The 22,541-nt window shown below is 37.4% G+C and overlaps 1 protein-coding gene across 1 annotated transcript in view; it reads right to left on the bottom strand.

Moving 5' to 3' along the window:
- Positions 1 to 224: 224 nt before the first annotated feature.
- Positions 225 to 22,541, bottom strand: part of CDC25 (Rhodanese/Cell cycle control phosphatase superfamily protein) — a 47,860-nt gene continuing 25,543 nt past the window's right edge. Inside the window, exon 3 of the mRNA XM_089995553.1 lies at positions 225 to 678. Coding sequence (XP_089851679.1) covers positions 508 to 678 — 171 coding nt within the window. The 3' untranslated portion in view covers positions 225 to 507. The remainder of the gene's footprint in view (positions 679 to 22,541) is intronic.

Below are 22,541 nucleotides of genomic sequence, written 5' to 3'. Positions count from 1 at the left end.
AAAAATAGGCCAGATACCGATTTCTAAATCAAATTGACCGATTTGCAACGATACCGACAACAATGATTAAAATATCAAAATTTAGTTTTTTATTAATTAAAAAAATGTGCCGAAACTTTCCAGTTGAACATGCAGAGCGTGTTCTCGTGACCATGAATCTTTGTGACATAGTATATCAGCACTTAAACTAATGGTCTGAATCATATGACAATCCATATGCAATATGGATCAACAAGAATGTGATTGTTCATCTTTCATACACGGATAACTTATTTCTACTGAGCATCACCTGGTGATAAACCAAAGCATATTCAAATATAAGCAGGCAAGATAAACACCAACATGGTTGATCAAGGCCTGCAGGCTTCCCATTAAACACAGTATGCAAAGTAGCAACTAGAAGGTGAGTTATTTACCAAATGCTGCAGTATGAGCGGTGGACATACCCACAACAATAAGCTATTCTCCAAGACTTGGTCAGACTTCAATCATGAAGATCTTAAACTACTACAAGCTCACACCCCTACACGGATGCTCATTGCATCGGCAAACCGGTCTTCGCCGATCATCCCACCGGTTGAACCCCCCTTCCAAAATCATGATCTGTTTTATTTTTACGTCATAGTTGACATTCTCTAAATAATGAGCAAACTTCTGCGCGCATGATGGGCCTCGAACCTATAAACCAAATTTGATGATGGATCATTAGGACTTAACAGTTGGAGCTTCAAGAGCAAAAATATTCTAGCTACTCAAGAAACAGAAAATAAAAACCAAAGCCTGCTCAAGTGCATGTGCAACAGTCTGAATTCATGCATCGTCCTGGGTTGAACAGATCCAACATTAATATAGAACGAGCACACAAACACATGGACCAAATGCCGACCATTGACAAGATCAAGGTTAGCTCAAGTGGTTGTAACTTGTAAGTAACCAACCCATGATTTGCATGCAAGTAGAAAGATATACAAAAATGATGCAAAAGTAAAAGAAAGCCTCACAATAAAGCACAAAAGTATTGTAAGCAAAATGTGTCGGAAAACCTAGTGAGTCTTCCAATTAGGGGTGTCAAGGGGTCAGGTTTACCCGGACCCGACCTGGACCAAACCCTATAGGGTCCGGGTATGTTGACAAATAAGAAGCCCTGATTAGGATCCGGGTTCGGACCCAAAGGTCTGATTAATACATGGATCCGGGTATAGTTTGTGAAATTTTATATCAGACCCAGGCCTGACACGAGTTCTGATTAAGACCTGCAATTTTTCAATGTAAAAATGATAAAAAATATTATTTTACCGGGTATGGTCCGGGTCTGGTTCATGTAGTTCTTATCGGTCCGGGTATGGTTTTTCTTATAGTGAACCTGATTAGACTTGGGTTCAGACCCGATACCATACCCGAAAATTGGGTCCAAGTCTGGTTACACCTGGGTCCGAACCAAACCCGACCCGCTGACACCCCTACTTACAATTATGTCAAGGAAGTTGGAGATCTTGTCAAAGAAGAAACCTGCAGAATGCATGGGTTTATGATAAAAGAAAGTCAAGCTGGAAAAAGAAACAAGTCCAATGAAACAAGGAAACTTGACAAAAAGCATGTTCAAGCTAAATTAGGACTCAATGGCAATTTGGAAATCCTCCTGTGCAAGGAAACTAAAAAGTGCGTGTTGCCTTATGGGTAAACCTGATCATCTACCTTGTATATATATATATATATATATATATATATATATATATATATATATATATATATATATATATATATATACATATATATACACCACCTTGTATTTCCTGAAAATCAATAAGAAAATCTGAGAGAGTTTGAGGTGGTCGTGGACGTAGGTACATCCTGTACCGAACCACATTAAAATATAGTTTTGTGTGTGAATTTCTTTAAAATGGACACATATCTAAAATTTGTTTAAATAGACGAATAAAATAACTAATGCACTGTCACCAACTGAATATACAATTAGAATCTACCCCTCTTTTTCTTACTTTTGGAATGGGGAGTAGTTTAATTAGGTAGCAGAATAATTATATGAGAAGATTCAAGAGAACACCTTTGTTTTCTCTTTCCCTTTTTTCCTTTTGTTTCTTACTCTTTTAGCCCCCTCACGAGTAGAGCCATTGGCCCAGATAGAGCAATTCTACTATCCAACCACCATATATGAACCAAAAGCCTAACATCCAATTTAATTAAAGATTTCAAACTCAAGTGAGATTTGTCATTAGCTGGCTTGTCCACATAATGAAAAAGGACACAGCATACCAAAGGACAAGACCTTAGCATGGATACACAACGAATGATCCTAAGAGAGCTGGAAGCTCCCTTGACTAGTAGCATTCAGGCTTAGGTCTCTAGACTCTCTACGTTGATAAAAGATGCATAATACATGTGTGAAAATCTCTATAAAGAAAGTATATGTAACAAAACACAATACTTGAAAATAAGAAATGTGCACAAAGGCACGGATACATATGCACAAAGGCATAGAAAATAAAGAACCTCTTTATTGAATGAACACCAAAAGGCTTACAAAAAGCATTAAGAAACTAGAGGATAACCCCTATTTATACAATGTGGGAGTCATGGGGGGGCTCCAATGTATATGTTGTGGGCCCCCTCATGGCTAAACAAAGAAATTAAAAGAAAATAAAGGAAATAAAAATACACAAAAAATAAACAAAATTACAAACATATTCTCGAAAAAGAATATGTATAAAAAGACAGTTTTACCCTTATTGTGTATTTATACATATTTATACATATATGGTTAGATAGATACATATATATAAATATATATAAAAGGGACAAATCTTTATCTAAGAAAAGTCATAGATCTTCCTTATGTAACATCTGAATATCAACTGACAAACTTCTTCACCAAGGAGCTCTGTTCTCCAAGATTCAACTTTCTTCTTGGCAATCCATCTCAATATGCTTCGTGCGCTCATGAAATGTGTGATTTTTGGCAATGTAGATTGCACTTTTATTATCACAACATAGTTTTGTGGGCCCTTGAACTTTTATATTCATATCTTCTAACAATCTTCGAATCCAAACAATTTTCATGGTAGTGGTTGCCATGGCTCTATACTCAATTTCGGTGGATGAAAAAGACACTTTTTGTTGTTTCTTGCATCTCCAAGAAACTAAGAATTCCCTTAAAAAGATGCAAAAACTAGTGGTGGAGTGACGGTTATTTAGGTCACCTCCCCAATCACAGTCAGTATAAGCAATTAAGTTTAATTCAGAGGAAGAAGATAGAAATACCCCCTTGTTTATAGTTCCCTTGATGTATCTGATAATTCGAAGAATGACACTCATATGAACTGTAGTAGGGGCATGTTGAAACTGACTAGCAACATGCACTGCATGAGAGATATCAGGTCTGGTAATGTTGAAATATGTTAATGATTCAACCAGTTGCCTATAAAGGGTGGAATCTTTTAGAAGAATCTCATCGTCAATCTTTATCTTTGAACCCACTATTTCAGAAGTTTCGTAGACCTTGTCATCTGTGATTCTTGATTTGTCAATAACCTCACAAGCAAGTTTATTTTGAGATAAAAAATAACCTCTGTGAGAATAAGCAACCTCAATTATCAAAAAATATGTCAAAAATTCTAAATCTGACATTTCAAATTTTGTTGTCAATGTGGCTTTAATGCTCTTGATTCCTTTGGTATCATCACATGTTATTAACATGTCATCAACATATAATAGTAATATTACAATTCCTGCATTAGATTTCTTGACAAACAATGCAATGTCAGTATAACATGAAGAAAAAACATTTTCTATCATTACATTGTTAAATCTATCGTATCAAGCCTTTGGAGCTTGCTTTAAACTATAAAGTGTTTTTCGTATACGGAGAACTTTACCTTTAGGAATCTCCATACCTGGTGGAGCATCCATATAGACTTCTTCATTAAGATCCCCATTTAAAAAGGCATTTTTGACATCCATTTGAAAAATATTCTATTTTTTAATTGAGGCGATGTTGATAAAACATCTGACAGTGACCATACGTGCTATCGGAGCAAATGTCTCATCATAGTCAATTTCATATTCTTGACTATACCCTTTTTTGCTACTAAACGGGTTTTATATCTTTGATATCCATCACTCTTAGTTTTGACTTTAAATACCCATATGTATCCTATAGTTATTTTTTCATTGGAAAGGTTTTGAAATTCCTGTGTTAACTTTCCTAAGAGCTTTGAGTTCATTCTCTATAGCTTCTTTCCATTCTACACATTTTTTGGCTTTCTCAAAAATTTTAGGTTCAAAATATGAGTGAATGGCACTAAGACAAGCTCTATATTTAGGTGAGAATGAATCAAGGGATACAAGTCTAAAGGGAGTTTTTCTAGTTCTTTCAATTTTTCTAGGATTTATATCATATTCGGAGGTAGACTCACTAGGTTCACTATATTATTCAATCGTACTTTTAAATGTACCTCTATCTTTATGTGTGTAAGTGATAGGATCACTAGATGTCCTTCTTTCTAGATGATGATTGACAGATGGGTTGGAATCAGTGTTATTCAAAACGCGCCTCATGGCGCAAAAAGCGTGCCTCACCTCAAGGCGAGGGCCTTTGTGCCTTGAGGCACTGGTATAAAGCGTAAAAGCCTCGAGGCGTATGCCTCACACGCCTTGAGGCGTACGCCTCGGGGCGAAATGCGCCTCAATGTGAGGCGTATGCGCCTCTTTTTGTTGGTCAAATGGGGGTACGGGGCGAAATGCGCCTCAATGTGAGGCGTATGCGCCTCTTTTTGTTGGTCAAATGGGGGTCAAAGCCCCCATTTGACCAAAAGTTAGATGTTATTAAATCAGGGGCCCGACCCTAATTAGGGTTGGGGGCCCTAATTTCTCATTTTGTCTCGTAGTCACTCTCTCGTCTCTCTCATCTCTTGCAGTTTCTCTCTTGTCTCTCGCTCATCTCTCTCTCGCATGCAGTCCCTCACTCATCTCTCGTAGTCCCTCACTCGTATCTCTCTCACAGTCCCTCACTCGTCTCCCGCTTCTCGTCTCGGTGTCTCCCACCTCTCTTCGTCTCGTATGTCAACCTAACCTGAGCTTAGGTTTCGGAAGAAGAAGAAGAAGAGAGGTACATGTTTTATATATTTGTATATATTTTTCTTTTCTGTTATTTTTTTGTGCGAAATTTCAGTCTGCAGTTCGGTTGAGTTCTAATCTCCTTTAGCGTTAAAATTTGGGTGCCCTGTTAGTACCTGTAGCAACAGCATCAGCAATTATGCCATGTTCTCTTTAGGTACATAAAACAATTGTAAAATGGATAATCAACAAACTAAAGAAAGATTACCTACAACTTGTACAAGCCTGTACATGTCTTGCTTATTACCCGAACCAAAAATCTTGATTCTCACAAATGAACCAACAATTTTGTCCAGAAATTTCTCCAGATCATCTAGCAAATCCTCCACCAAGTTCCGTCTCAAGTAAATTAAGTTTATGTTGTGCACATTCACTGCTGCATAATCACTTAGATTAGCCTGTGGTATAGTCTCCTTGGTCTTTTTCTTAGTTCTACGTTTCTTATCTGACCCTGTCTTAGCCATTGCACTTCCCTCAATCTCCACTTGTGCAGTCTCATCATCTACATTTCTTCCTTGGATTTCATTCACTGGCACTTGAGAAGAGGTCTCCTTTATAAGAATGTGAGACTCGATAAGTTTTAACATTTCAAAATGCCCAACACGAGCCTTCCCAAAAAGATTTTGGAGCCTTGCATCACAAATTATCTGGCACCTTTTTTTAATATCACGACAATATTTTTTTTCAAGATAACCTTAGTGGCAGAGGTAGTATGATGTTTTCTTTTTATGGTTTCAACAACTCGAGCACTTTTTTCCCAGAAGGTGAATTCAGCAGCATTAGTAATAAAGTTGGTGGGTCGAAGCACCCTATTAGCAATCTTTAATTTTGCATTCACTGCTCACATATTACAGGATTTCAAGTTCACTTGAAACAGAGTTATTCAAGACAAAAAAAAGTTGTATACTCTTTAATATTTCTTGGACTCATAAGCATGACGCTGAAATAACTTTTTTGTTCATTTAAAAGTTTAAGCACCATGCTCTTTGAATTGTTTGGCAAGTACAATATCGAGATTGTATAAATCTTGTATGGCTTGGAAAATTTTATTATTTTTGTAGTAGAGATTAGAAGGAGAAAAGAAGTTGTATACTCTTAGTTTCCAAGTTATCTATGTTAAATCTTATTGAATATGAATCTGAATTGATTGGATTATATGTTAATTTCATATTTTTTCAGTATTTATTTGAGATTTTTTATTTCTTGTTGGTTGTTGCTTCATCAATAAAACATTTTTTATTTATTTATAATTTTAGATATTTTTTATAGTTTTTTTAAGTTTAAAAAAAATTGAGGCTTACGCTTTACGCCTCAAGGCTTACGCCTCGCCTCAAATTTTGGTGGAGCGCCTCGCTACGCTAACGCTTTTCACAACACTGGTTGGAATCATTGTTGCTTTCATCTAGTTCATTATCATTGATATCATCATCACTAGAAATATCATCATTCCTAGATAATAAGTCAAACAAGAAGGAATAATCGACATTTTCTATATGAGGTTCATTTTTTTCGAAACCACTATCATTTTCTAAAAAAGTCACATTCCTTGAGACATATAATTTATCATTTTTAGTATCATAACATCGAAACCCTTTTTGTATTTTGAAATAACCAAGAAAAGCACAAGGAATGGCTTTCGGTGAAAGTTTATCATTTTTATTCGTAAGTACAAAACATTTACATCCAAAAATTCTCAACCTGTTATAGTCAGGTTCTTTTTGATATAGTATTTCAAAAGGAGAAATTTTGTTTAAAGTTTTGGATGGAAGACGATTAATAAGATAAACAGATGCAAGAGTCGCCTCGGCCCAAAAACTCTTTGGAATATTTTGAGATATGAGTAAGGTTCTAGTGGGTTCAATGATATGCCTATGCTTTCTTCCGGCCAATCCATTTTGTTGAGGGGTTTTAGGACATGATTTTTGGTGAACAATACCGTAGTCTTCAAGATACCTCTTAAATTCATTAGAAAAATACTCACCTTCGGAGTTGGTCCTAAAAATCTTTAGGTTGTCATTAAATTGATTCTTAATTATCATATGATATGATTTAAAACACGAAAAAACTTCATGTTTGTGTTTAAGAAAATATATCCAACAATATCTAGAGTAATCATCCACAAAAATTACATAATATGAAAAGCCTCCTTTTGATATAACGAGTGTCGGACCCTAAACATCCGAATGAACAATTTCAAAAGGTTTAGTGGTAAACATAGATCCTTGTTCAAAAGGCATACTTCTCATTTTTTCAAAAATACAATCATTACTAGAGAAAGTACTTTTACAAAGATTTTTGACAAAATGTAACTAGGATAACTTGGTGATGTTGGGATGTCCAAGTCTTTTGTGTCAAACATTTATATCTTTATGTTGAGCAACATTACAAAAAGAGTTTTTTGGTATTTGAAGAGAGTTCACATAGTATAAGTCTCCCTTCCTAGAGCATTCCCCAATCAACCTCCCGGATCGACGATCCTATATCAAACATTTATTAGATGAGAATTTTATATTACATCCATGGTCCGAGAATTGAGAGACGGAAAGTAAGTTTAAATTCAATTTTGGTATAAATCTAATTTTGGGGATAAAGAAATTTTGTCTTTCAAAGTTTTCAATGCCTTTAATTTCAAGAGAAGTGTCATCCGCGGTTGAGACAAAAGATGGTGATGCATTTTTTGAGTATTCGAAAAGAGAAAAAGCATTTGGAGACATGTGAAATGAGGCACCTGAATCCAAGAGCCTAGAGGTCTTACTAGGAGGAGAAAATGTAGATACGGCGGCTCCGGAAATGGCTCCCTTGAGAAGAGGTTGAAGTGCCGCCACAATTTGATTTAGAGAGAGAGACCCATTTGTGGAAGTATATGAACTTTCTTCTTTTTGAAGTTGGGATGTGGTAGCCATAGCCAATAACTTCTTCCATTTGGGACATACCGGTTTGATGTGCCCCGGTTCTTTGCAAAAATGGCATACGACTTTGCTATAATCCCTTCTTCCTCCTTGTCCACCATTAGCTCCTTGATTTTGATTTTTAAAATGAGGAGGTTTGTAGGTTCTCAAGTGATTTCCCGGTCTAGAAATGACATTTACTCCATTATTTTCTTCTTGATTAGAAGGCATTGCAAGGACACTTGGATTGTGCTTGCTTATGACCATACGAGTTTCTTATCCACTCAATTTGGTAATAACATCTTCAAGGGAGGGAGAAGTGAATGAAGATAGGAGAGATCTAATTTGCTCAAATTTGGGTCTTAGCCCATTCAAAAAGTTAAAAAATCAATCTTCTTCTATGTCACAGGGATTCGGCCAACCAGGTACCGCACCCGCGTCGACGCGACGCGGGTGCGTGTGCGGCACCCAGTGCGATCAACCCGACCCTGGGTGCGGTCAACGCCCCTGCCGGCCTGACGGCACAAAGAAGGCGACGATCCGATGGGCTTGAGTTAATATATATATATATATATATATATATATATATATATATATATATATATATATATATATGTGAAAACCTAATTTCAGCATACCTAACAAGAAAGTACACGAGCAGGAAAAAAAACTCAAATTTCACCATATCACGCGAAAAAGAAAGCACAAGTAGGTAGGAAAACCCAAAGTAAGTTCCGATACAGACCCTAATTTTCTAACTCTCACAAAATCAAACAGAAAAACCCAAGATCTTCTTCAGCGTACCTAGAAAGAATTTGCCGATCAAGGTCCCTTCTCAAATGGAACGCCAATCCATAGGTGTTCCCGATGAGCATCCGCTTTATTTTCGCCTGCTTCCTCGTAGTCTGAGAAACAAATGCCACCGAAAGAATCAGAAATCCGAAAAGAAACTGAAACCCTGGTTTTGAAAAAAAAAACTAATTTCTTCCTTTACTGATAGAGGAGAAGAGAAAAGTTAAACCGATTCGAGCGCCTAGAAGGGGTGGGAGACAGAGAGATTGTTCTTGACGCCCGGTAGCCCGAGGCGAAGAGTGTCGTGGAATCCTGCAACGTCGTGAGCGATCGATCCCGAAGAACCCTCTCTCTCTCTCTCAGGAAAAGGAAAAGGAAGGTATTTATAGGTAGAGAGTGGCTTTCTAGACAAGAAAGTAATAAGTCGAAAGTAGAAGCCACATTTGGTCATTTAGTTATTAAAAAAAATTTACAAGCACCCTCTCAACTTTTGCGGTATTGCCATATTTACATACACACACTTCACTTTTGATATTTCACGAATACCCGCCTGGGTTTGCGAAATAATTCTCTAATATGATGCCGCATAGTGGTGGGCAACGGTCCCCTTTTTACTAACGAGCTGGGTTTTAGCCTGGTTTTTAACGGGTTCAGGTTTGAAGAGAAGCTCATGATTCAACCCATTGGCTCAAGAGGCTAATCTAAAGCGAGCTTGATCTGGTTCAAACCAACTCTAACCTATTTATAGGTTATTTTTAATAAAATTAATACAAAATTTAAAATAACACAAAACATTTAAAAGCCTTTTTGTATCATGATATTTTCAAAATAAAAGACTTGAAATGGATTCAACCGTGGAGTTTTATACTACGAATGCAAAATCCACAATCACCATGTATGGTATTATGCTTAGAAATTCCTACAAAGGACAAAGCACCACGCGTTGATGCATTTTGACATAATGCTATATGATGCTACACCACGTAAAAAAGGTAATTAACAAATAAGTTTAATGTAATTAATTAGGTACATAGTAATAATTAACAAATAGCAAGTTTTCATACAACTAATTGGGTAAATAGTAATAGTTATCCAAGTTATTATGAAATAGTTAGTTTTTTAAAATTTAATATTATTAAAAAATTACTAAATAACTCAAGCCCATCAGTAATATATATATATATATATATATATATATATATATATTCTGCCGCACCCCCGCACCCAAGGTTTTTGAAAGTGTTGCACCCCCGCACCCGAACCCATGTGACATAGATCTTCTTCTAGTTGCTTGTGTCAAAGTTCTATAGTTTCTCCGCTCCATTTTGGTTCAAGCATGGCAAGCTCATCCCAAATGGAGGAGAGTTCAGCGAAATACTCTCTAATAGTCATTTCACCTTGAAGAAGAGTCAACGCCCTTTTTTGAAGATAGTATTTATGAGACAAGTCTCTTGAGGTATACATTTTCTCAAGGTATTCTCATGCTTGAGATGCTTTCTTGAACTTTATAATGTTCGCATTGATTCTAGTTTCAACGAATGGAACGATCCATGATAGAATCTTAAATTTTTTCATTTCTCACTCCTCATGTCTCTTACTATATTCTTCAAGAGCTTTAGTTTTTTCTTCTCCTTCAAATATCTTAATCTCACCTCTCTACCGAGGTGATTTTCGGTTTCGGTTTCGGCATTAAGCCTTGGACATAACCCCAAAGCCCTTTTCCTTTGATATGGGCTTTCATGTTGCTGGCCCAAACATGATAGTGTGAGCCATTAAGTTTGAAGCCAAGAGAAAAATGAGAATCTTTTTCACCCATTTGATGAGAGTAGAAGGATAAAGTTACGTATCACAATAAATCTTTAGAGCTTACTTGTTGTGGTATACTTCTCACAAATTTGATTGTAAAGAAGTCTCCACGCCAATCACCAAGACAATAAGTTGAAGGCACAACTTTCGAGACACCCGATAATGTGAAGAGCCACACGATCCTCTTTCTTTAAGCACCTTGCTTTAATACCATGTGAAAATCTCTATAAAGAAAGTATGTGTAACAAAACACAATACTTGAAAATAAGAAGTGTGCACAAAGGCACAAAGAGAACTCTCACAAGTGCACAAAGGCACGGATACATATGCACAAAGGCATAGAAAATAAAGAACATCTTTATTGAATGAATACCAAAAGGCTTACAAAAAGCATTAAGAAACTAAAGGGGAATAAGCCCTATTTATACAATGTGGCAGTCATGGGGGGCTCCAACATATACGTTAGAGCCTCTCCAACGGTTATAATTATAATTGTTGGAGGGAGCCCCAACGTATATGTTGTGGGCCCCCTCATGGCTAAACAAAGAAATTAAAAGAAAATAAAAATACACAAAAAATAAACAAAATTACAAACATATTCTCGAAAAAGAATGTGTAAAAAGATAGTTTTACCCTTATCAGGTATTTATACATATTTATACGTATATATATATATATATAAGGGACAAATCCTTATTACAATTTAACAACATGGTGGCATTCAGAGTTAAAACAATAAACTGAGTGCTCCTTGCTTGATGAGAGTGATCCTCCCAACAAAGAATAGGCACTAAGAAAACCAGTTGTCAATGTTGCCCCTTAGCCTATCTTCTACCGTCAACTAGTGATTCATCCTCAAAACACCACGACACAACACTCTCAAATAATGGATTGGAAGTTCATGAAAAGAAGTCGCCATTATGTATATGCAGGACACGACCCGACTTGTATACTGGATCGGGTCCAGACCCAATCAATATATAATGTAAATTAGCATGTTATTAAGGGGTATTTTTGTACCCTAGAATTTTATACTCAACATATGAATAGAATGAAAGGCGCAGCCACAAGGCTCTGACGCCCTTTTTCTGGAATCTCTCTCTCTCTCTTTCTCTCACGGTGAGAGGTCTGTGTAGAGATCAAGGACTCCTTTCTCACATGGTATCAGAGCCAGGTTGATGTCTGGGAGTGAAGAGTTGCCTCATTTTCATCCTATCAACGTGAAAGTCGACAGGCACGTGGATCTAATCAAGTCTGGGTGTGAAAAGCTTGATCTCGGTTTCACGGTGACAGACCTCGTTTTGGTTTCACGATGACAGGCACGTGAATCTGTGAAAAACTCGACCTCATGTGTTTCTCGGTCACAGGTTCCTCTCTCTTTGTCAACTTATTCACCTTTAATCTGAAATCATACCTCTGTTTTTATTTCAGATCACTGTGGTTCTTCTGTTTTTCTACAATTTGTCATTTTCTGAAAATCTCTGTCAACCTCTGTTGTTTCGTGGGTTCTGAAATTACTTTTGATCGCATTTTCTAAAAACGCATTATTCTTTTTTTGTTTTTCTCTTTCTGTTTGCCGAGTTCAACCACGTGAAATTGATCCAACACGTGAACTTGTTTTCTACCATCTGTTAGCTGAGTGCCTTGTTAGCCGAGTGCTCTGTTAGCCGAGTCCAACCACGTGATTTTGATCAAACACGTGAAGTTGATTAGCCGAACCCTCTATTTTGTCTCTCATACCTAAGTGTCAGATCAGGTTTTCTCTCAAATGGATTTTACTCATGCGCAGTCATGTCTGTCCTCAAGCTTTCTCAGTCAACTAGTCTCTGAAAAACTGAATAACTCAAATTTCTTAACCTGGAAAAGACAGATCATCCCATTTATAAAGAGTCAAGACCTCTCTGGTCATCTGGATGGATCGGTTACACCGCCTCCAGAATTCATTTCGCAGGAAAAAGCGGACGATAAAGGAGAACAATCTATTGATCTTCACAAAAATCCAGAATATGTTGCTTGGATGAAGAGGGATCAATTCAACTCTCTCACATGAGGTCCTTGTTGCCCTTCCTGATGATTGTTCGGCCAAGGAACTGTGGGATAAGTTAATTCAAACATATTCACAAATTTCTAAGGCAAGAATTATGTTTCTTAAGCGAGAGTTTCAAATGCTGAAGAAAGATCCAATGTCTATTATGGAATACATGAACAAAATGAAAGGCATCACAGACCAGCTGGCTATTGTTGGGTGTCTTGTCAGTGAAAAAGATAAAGTGCAACAAACCTTGAGTGGATTGGGGCCAGACTATCATGTTATCACGACAACCTTACTATGTTTACCAGAACTTCCAAAGTTTGAAGATCTTCGTGCGAAATTATTGCAATATGAAATGACTCTGAAAGGATCTTCTAAAGATTCTCATGGATAATCAGGAGCCCAAGATGTGCTAGCTACGGAAATGAGTTATGGTCGAGGACGAGGAAGTTATTTTCGAAGAAAGGGAGGCCAAGGGAGAAATACCTATGGAGGTCGTGGTATACTTCCAACACCCAATATACAAGGACAAAGACCCACAACAAACAACAACTACGCCTTCATCCCAAAACAATTGGGGTCAGCGATATGAACCAAAAAAGAAATTCATTTTGGGTCTTCCACATGAATCCTTTTCCTCCAATCATTTCTATCCAACGCCATGTCCTCGGTGAGGTTCAAAGCATTCATATCCTTTCCTATCATCTCCATCCAAGTCTTCCTAGGCCTACCCCGACCTCTTTTAACTAATATATTTTCCCATTTCTCCAACCTTCTAACTGGAGCATCATTAGGCCTTCGCCGAATATGTCCAAACCACCGTAAACGATTCTCTCGCATCTTATTTTCAATGGGTGCAACACCTACCTTCTTACGTATCTCTTCGTTCCGAATCTTATCTTTTATTGTATTTCCACACATCCATCTAAGCATCCGCATCTCAGCTACACTCATTTTTTGAATATGATGTCTCCTGGCAGCCCAACATTCCGTACCATATAGTAAAGCGGGTCTAATAGTCGTCCTATAAAACTTTCCCTTCAACCGCAATGGCATTCTACGATCGCACAGCACTCCAGTAGCACTTTTCCATTTCATCCACCCAACCTTTATCCTATGATTTACATCTCCATCAATTTCTCCATACTTTTGAATGATGGATCCCAAATATTTGAAATAATCATTCACCGGTATATCTTGCTCACCAAGCTTCACTACACTCCCATCACTACTTCGTTGCTTACTAAACCGACATTCCATATATTCAGTCTTACTCTTACTCAACTTAAAACCTCTAGCTTCCAATGTCTGTCTCCATAATTCTAACTTAGCATTAACCCCAGCTCTAGACTCATCAATCAAAACAATATCATCAGCAAACAACATACACCACGGTACATTTTCTTGAATTGATCTCGTAAGCTCATCCATCACTATTGCAAATAGGAAAGGGCTTAAAGCAGATCCTTGATGTAACCCAACCGTTATCGGGAAATTGGTTGTCACCCCTCCACAAGTGCGGACATTGGTTACTACTCCTTCATACATATCTTTAATTATACTAATGTACTTGAGAGAAACACCTTTCTTCATCATTGTCCACCAGAGAACGTCCCTAGGTACTCTATCGTATGCCTTCTCTAAATCAATAAAAACCATATGCAAATCTTTGTTCCTCTCTCTATATCTTTCAATAAGTTGTCTAAGAAGATGTATAGCTTCCATAGTTGATCTTCCAGGCATAAAACCAAATTGATTCTCCGATATCATGACAACCTTCCTCAACCTAGACTCAATCACCCTCTCCCAAAGTTTCATAGTATGACTCATGAGTTTTATACCACGATAGTTTGTGCAATCTTGTATATCACCCTTATTCTTATATAAAGGCACCAAAGTACTCTTCCTCCACTCATTAGGCATCTTATTTGTTCGCCAAATCAAGTTAAAAAGATTTGTCAACCATTCTAAACCTTTCTCTCCCAAGCATTTCCAAGCCTCGATAGGTATACCATCTGGGCCAACTGCCCTTCTTGATTTCATTTTCTTCAAAGCCTCTGCAATTTCTTTCTTTTGAATCTTGCGCATGAAGTCACGATTTATCTCATGAAAAGGAACGGAGAAGTCTCCAAGATCTTGAGCATGACTATCATTAAATAGCTTATCAAAATAATCTTTCCATCTCTCCTTAATCTCCTCATCTATGACTAAAACCCTTTGCGTTTCATCTTTGATACATCTAACCATACCCAAATCCTTCGATTTCCTATCTCTCATCTTTGCAAGCCTATAAATATCCTTCTCGCCTTCTTTGGTATCCAACTTGTCATAAACCTCCTTATATACCTTAGCCCTCGCGTTTCGAACAACTTTTTTAGCTTCCTTCTTTGCTATCATATACTTCTCCAAATTCTCATTATCACGACTCTTACTTAGATTTCTATAACACTCTCTTTTAACCTTAATAGCTAATTTGACATCCTCGTTCCACCATGATGTATCCTTACCTAGTGGTGCACCGCCTTTAGACTCACCCAATACCTCCTTAGCTACTTTTCTCATACCACCCGCTATCTTATTCCACATTGATTCTGAATCCTCCTCGAGACACCAATCAACTTCCTTAACTACCTGCTCTACAAACATTCCTTGTTTAGCTCCTTTCAGTGCCCACCACTTAATTCTAGGATCTATCCTATGTCTATCCCTTTTGCGGCATTGTCTAATTCTAAGATCTAAAATTAAGACTCTATGTTGTGTAGCTACACTTTCTCCTGGTATAACCTTACAATCGATGCAACAACCCCTATCTCTCTTTCTAAGTAGGAAAAAAATCTATCTGACTCGTATTAACCCCACTTTTAAATGTTACTAGGTGAGACTCCCTCTTCCTAAACCAAGTGTTTGCTAAGATCATATCATAGGACAAACAAAAATCTAAAATCCTTTCTCCACTTTCATTTCTTTCTCCTATACCATAGCCTCCATGGATATTCTCAAATCCATCCCTACTAATGCCTACATGTCCATTAAGGTCACCGCCGATGAAAAGCTTTTCTCCATAAGATGTCTCTTGTACTACTCCATCTAAATCTTCCCAAAATTGATGCTTAATGGAATCATCTAAACCTACTTGAGGTGCATAAACACTAACAATATTAATAATATCCGTACCTAATACTAATTTAATAAGTAAAATTCTATCACCCTTCCTACGGACCTCAACTACATTATCTATAAACTGACGACTCATAACAATCCCTACTCCATTCCTATTCCTATTTATTCCTGTATACCAAATCTTATATCCCCAAGGTTCTATCACTTTAGCTTTCTCACCTACCCATTTGGTCTCTTGAAGACATAAAATATCAATCTTTCTCCTACACATAACATCTACTAACTCTACCAACTTACCAGTTAAAGACCCTATGTTCCAAGTGGCTAACCTAATTTTATGGTCTTGGACTAACTTCTTTACCCCCACCCGTCCAACAAAGTGAGGGAACCCTTGCCTATTTGACACCACACCCGGGCGCCGGTGTGACGCGTCGCTTCTGGGCGACGACCTAGCAACCCTTGCACATTTATCACTGCCTCCGGGCCTAGAGAGTACAGCGCGTCGCTCAGTAGGGAACGCCCCAACGAAATTCTCATATTGGTTCATTTTCATAGGATATGACAAAGTTTTTATGCTGGCTGTCACAGGCCTACCGCAACCCTCCTCTTTTATCCGGGCTTGGGACCGGCAGTGTATAACTACACAGGCGGAGTTATACAAGGACAAAGACCCATTCCCACATATTTTCTATGCAACAAGAAAGGGCACATTAAAGCAAATTGTTGGTTTAATCCTCAAAACAAAGGGAAAGCTCCACAAGCAGAGGCTAAGAAGGATGGAGAAGTAAAGGAGTTGTTGTTGGCAGCCTTGGCGGGATTGAATATGAAGCAAAATGACAAAGGCATTTGGTATGTCGACTCTGGAGCTGCTACTCATGTCACGGGTGATGTAGGTAAACTCTTGACTCTTACTCCTTATGTTGGTAAGAATAGCATAGTCACAGGAGATGGATCTCATCACTCAATCTCACATATTGGAAATGCCATTATACCCATGTCAAAGTCATCTCTTAAACTTCCAAATGTCATTCATGCACCTAATATTCAAAAGAACATTGTTTTTGTCTCAAAACTCGTTGATGATGCTAATGCTTCAGTTGAATTTACTCTCTCTTCTGTTTATGTCAAGGATCTTGGCACGAGGAAGACATTCGCTGAAGAAAAACGATGGGGCAACATGTACATCTTTCAAGAAGATCCTTCCTCCATTCATTCCGACTATTCATCCTTGAAGCCTCACCAACGTCAATTTTTTTATCCTGATTTTATATTTACTATTTTTTAATGTAATAAGCCAAGACTTTGGCATAGTCGTCTTGGTCATTGTGGTCGCCATTTTATTGAAAAACTTGTCTTGAATAATCTCATTCCTAAGTCCAGTCTGAGTTCAGAGGTCGTTGATACAAAGTATTTTAGTTGTCATTTATGTAAGAGTCATATTTTACCATTCGCTTCCATTAATAAAAGAGCTTTAAAGCCATTTGAGGTCATTTGTTCAGATGTCTGGGGTCCTGCCCAAATTACTTCTCTTTCTGGCAGTAAATACTATCTTATTTTCATTGATAGTTACTTGTGTTATACTTCGATATTTTTTATGAAGCACAAATCAGAAGTCTTTGGATTGTTCCAGAGATTTCATTCCTTTGTTCAAAATCATTTCTCTACCAACATTCTCAATTTCCAGTGTGATGGAGGAGGTGAATTCTCCTCGAGTGACTTTGTTAGTTTCCTTCAACATAATGGGATAAAGAGAAGAGTGTCTTGCCCGCATACACCTCAACAAAATGGGATTGCTGAGAGGAAGCATCGATATATTGTTGAGAGTGTAATGAGCATGATGCACGGGAGCAATCTCCCTGTATCATTATGGACTGAGGCTTTTCACTCCACAATTCATGTGATAAATCGACTGCCCATGAGTATCTTAGAAAATAAGTCACCATATTTCTCTCTATTTGGCATACAACCTAATTATCATGAATTACGTGTGTTTGGGTCTGTTTGCTATGTTCACATTGACAGCTCACTAAGGCACAAGTTCCAAGATAAAGCCTTAAAATGCAGGTTTATAGGATATGCAGAAGACTACAAAGGGTACAGGTGCTATGATCCCCTGAGTAAGCGTGTCAAAATATCAAGGAATGTAGTTTTCGATGAAATGAACTTTGATGATCAGACTGCTAATTCAACCCTTCATGTTGATAACTCAAGCCCCAGCGTTGAGGTATACTACCCATGGTTAAATTCAGAACTCTTTCCCAATGGTAAAGTAGACTGTCCAGCAAATTGCAGTCAGAAGAAGACACATGAGGAATCAGCCAATGAAACTCAAACAGAAGAGATTGTTACACATGACTTGGAGCCAACAAGGTATAAGGGTGTTGTGTACACCCGGTGAGAGAAAGAGCCCTCATTCATTTCTTGTACAAGTACGGACCCATCTAATCCCGCTTCACAGATGATGGATATCAGAAGATCCTCACGGATTCGACATCCACTTGACAGGTGGGTAAGTTATAAAAAAATTTCATTGGATTTTCAGTTGTTCTTGACATCCATAAGTAAAGAGGATGAGCCCTCATGTTCTATCAAGCTGCGAGCTCTAGAAGATGGGTAGAAGCAATGAATGAAGAAATGGAGACCTTACATGAATGTGGGACATGGGAGATTGTACCTACACCACTAAACAGAAATGTTGTTGGGTCAAAATGGGTGTACAAGATAAAGTATAAACTAGATTGGAGCATCGAAAGGTACAAGGCTAGACTTGTAGCCAAGGGATTCACACAAGAGGAAGGACAAGACTTTGATGAAACTTTTAGTCCTACAGTTAAAATGAGGACCATTCGCACTGTGTTGAGTCTCGGCATTAAACATGGATGGACATTGAGCCAGCTGGATGTAAAAAATGCATTTCTCCACAGGGATTTAAAAGAGAAGGTCTACATAGAACAACCCACTGGATATGCAGAACGAGACGCCAAAAAATATGTATGCAAGTTAAAGAGAGCACTCTATGGTTTGAAACAAGCTTCTCATTCCTGGTTCGACAGTTTTTCTCTAGAGATACAAAGGCATGGCTTCTCTCGGTCCCTTCTAGATCACTCATTATTTATTCACAATGAACAAGGTGTCACTACTCTTCTATTGATATATGCAGATGACATCATCATCATCACAGAGAACTGTAAAAGTCACATTGAGCAGGTGAAGAAGTTATTAAATCAGAGATTTAAGATGAAAGATTTGGGAGAGCTGCGATATTTTCTTGGGATAGAAGTTGATAAAAGAAGTGATACACTCACCCTTACTCAACACAAATACACGTTGGACATTCTCAGCAGAGCAGGCATGACAAATTGTAAGTCGTTAACAACTCCAAGTGTCATTCATCAGAAACTGAGTTCAAAGGAAGCGGATATATATGGAGATGCCACTAAGTATCGCAGCTTAGTTGGCATGTTGCAATACCTGACTTTTACTAGACCTGATATAGTATATTCGATTAATCAGGTATCCCAGTTTATGCATGAACCTCGTATGTCACATATGGAGGCAGTCAAATGTATACTTCGTTACCTGAAGGGTACAGTTGGTGATGAGCTGGTATACAAGAAAAGAGAATTAGATCCAGGTGGGGGCCATGAGATCGTCATTTATGTTGATGCTGATTGGGCGGGTGATCCAGATGAACGACGATCAGTATCCGGTTATTGCAACTTCATTGGACCAAACTTGGTATCCTGGAGCAGTAGAAAACAAAAGGCAGTTGCTAGGTCAAGCACTGAGGCTGAATACAGATCGATGGCTGCTGCCACGGCTGAGGCTACATGGATAAGACATCTCTTGACAGAAATGTTAGAACTGATTGCTCGGTCACTGCTACTGTGTGACAATCAAAGTGCCTTCAACATGTCCTTCAATCCCATCCACCATAGTCGAGCAAAGCATATTGAAATAGATCAACATTTTATTAGGAAAAAGGTTGAAGATAAAAAGATTGAGCCCATGTATGTGCCAACTGAAGAACAAGTTGCTGACATTCTCACTAAAGGGTTGACAAAAGACAGATTTTGGTTTGTGAAAGGCAAGTTGTTCATGGTTCAGGACCATGCACAACTTGAGGGAGGCTGAAAAGAAGTCGTCATTATGTATATGCAGGACACGACCCGACTTGTATACTGGATCGGGTCCAGACACAATCAATGTATAATGTAAATTAGCATGTTATTAAGGGGTATTTTTGTACCCTAGAATTTTATACTCAACATATTAATAGAATGAAAGGTGCAGCCACAAGGCTCTCTCTCTCTCTCTCTCTCTCTCTCTCTCTCTCACGGTGACAGGTCTGTGTATAGATCAAGGACTCTTTTCTCACAGTTCACAAATGCCACAACTAAGGCTCTGACGCCCTCTCTCTCTCTCTCTCACGGTGACAGGTCTGTGTAGAGATCAAGGACTCCTTTCTCACAGTTCACAAATGCCACAACTAATGAAGGAAGCCGCATTGTGTCCCTATCAATGTTGAAACCAGCAATTCACATTTTTGTCCGCTAATCCTTAAACATAGACAAGAAATCAAATGTTTGCAAAATAAACTAATATCACCACATCTACTCCCTCGAGACCTCTCCAAACAAGTTAGAATCATTGTCATTTTGAAGGTGGAAAGGCGTTAGGATGTCAAGAAACAGGATTCATCAAATGAAGTCTTGTTTTCACACCCTCATCATCAATTGATCAAAATACTCCCTATAATGTTGAATAGAATGGGAGAGAGTAGGTCTCCATGCTTGAGTTCATTAGAAATAGAGAAGCCCCCTCCCCCCCCCCCCCCCCCTAATTCTCCATTAATGCTAACTAAAATAGAGGGCAAACTAACAAGATTCCTGCAAAATCGAGCCCATTTTTTCACCACATAACTAGTAAATTGCCTCATTCACAAAAAACACATTAGGGAAAATTCTACAACCGTCAATGAAAGAATGCTGGTTTGAAAAGCAAATAGAAGGAAAAAAAATCTCTTCAACCTATCTACTAGAACCTAAGGAGATGATCTTGTACAGGATTAGTAGAGAAATAAGATTTGTAAATATCAACCAAACCTGTCTCCACTGGAATGGATGTTAATGATTTGCTAATTCCCTGTATACCTGTAATGAAATACAACCTCACAAAAGATATAGCACAAGAGGCTATAAAGATATCTTAAGCACGCAATAATGAAGCCACAAATGGGCAAGATACATAGAATCACAAAGTGCTTTAAGCACAAGATTACAACATAAAATAAATAATTTGATTAATAGAGTGCTAAAAGGAATGAAGAACGAGTGGCTCTATGGAAAGACCAAATTGTCCTTGGTCTAAATAATAAAAGAATTAAAAAATAAAAATGAAGAAAAACACGAAATAGTCCCTAGTGGACTATTCTAATTACATGTGATAAAAGACTAAAATACCCTTATGGGTTATACCCTTATGGGTTATATATATATATATATATATATATATATATATATATATATATATATATATATATATATATATATATATATATATATATATGTGTGTGTATATATATATATATGTATATATATATATATATGTATATTTTAACACCCTCTCTCAAACTTACGATGAGATCACCGAAAGATTGTTAAGAAGAAAGATAAACCGAGGTGCAGGAAAAGCTTTGGTGAAAAAATATACAAATTGATACTTTGAGGTGACGTACGATAACTCAATAATTCTTTTCAGATACCCATCACGTACATAGTGGCAGTCCATCTCAATATGTTTTGTTCTTTCATGAAAGGTGTGGTTACTTGCAATGTAGATTGCACTTTTGTTGTCACAACACATCTTCGAAAGTTTGGAGATGAAAACTCCCATGTCTTGGAGAAGACTCCTTAGCCATACCAGCTCCATAGTAATTGTAGTCATAGCTCGATATTTTGCTTCAGTTGAACACAACGAGACCTTCTGTTGTTTCTTGCACCTTTAAAAATTTTCTAAGAAAACATAAAAAACAGTAGTTGAGATTCTATCATTTGGATTTTTGTTAAAATACATGTAATCAATATATATATATATATTCAATACCCGATAGGGGTATTTTAGTCATTTCATATGTACCCATTAGGGGTACTTGTTTTTCTCTTCTTTTTATTGTTTATATTTTTTTTTTTCTTTTCCTCTTTTTTACCCACTTAAGGGGGTCCCACCATTGAGTCGTTGGGGGCTCCTAACGCCTCTATGGGAGCCCCCTTTGTGGCTCTTCTTTTGAGACCATTTCGCCTCCCCCTTCTCTCATTTTATTTGTATAAATAGGGGTGAGCCCCTTTGTATATTTTCATTCTTGAGAGCTCCCTCTCTTTCAATAAAGAGGCATTTATATTTTGTGTTGTGTTGTCCCTTGTGGACTTGGGTATTATCTCTTTTGTGTGTCCATTGGTGGACATTGTATGTGCTTATAGCACTCTTTGTATTTCCGCATATCTCATTACATGGTATCAGAGCCTTGTGTATGCTCTTGATTTTTGATATAACTAGTTGACTAGTTATATTTTTTATTTTTTTATCTCTCTTCCTTGGTGTATCTTCTTGAGAGAGGTTAAAATGAAAGGAGAACAAAAGATTGATCTTGTTAAAATGTATCTCCTAAAATCATTATTGTAAATATAAATATATATATTTATATACATAGAGATACATTTACATATAATATATTATATGTACGTATATCTCTATATATATAAATATATATA

This window comes from Nuphar pumila, chromosome 2 (assembly GCF_984573655.1).
Source record: "Nuphar pumila chromosome 2, dmNupPumi1.hap1.1, whole genome shotgun sequence".
NCBI lineage: Eukaryota > Viridiplantae > Streptophyta > Magnoliopsida > Nymphaeales > Nymphaeaceae > Nuphar > Nuphar pumila.
This window is presented reverse-complemented; position numbering and strand designations above follow the sequence as displayed.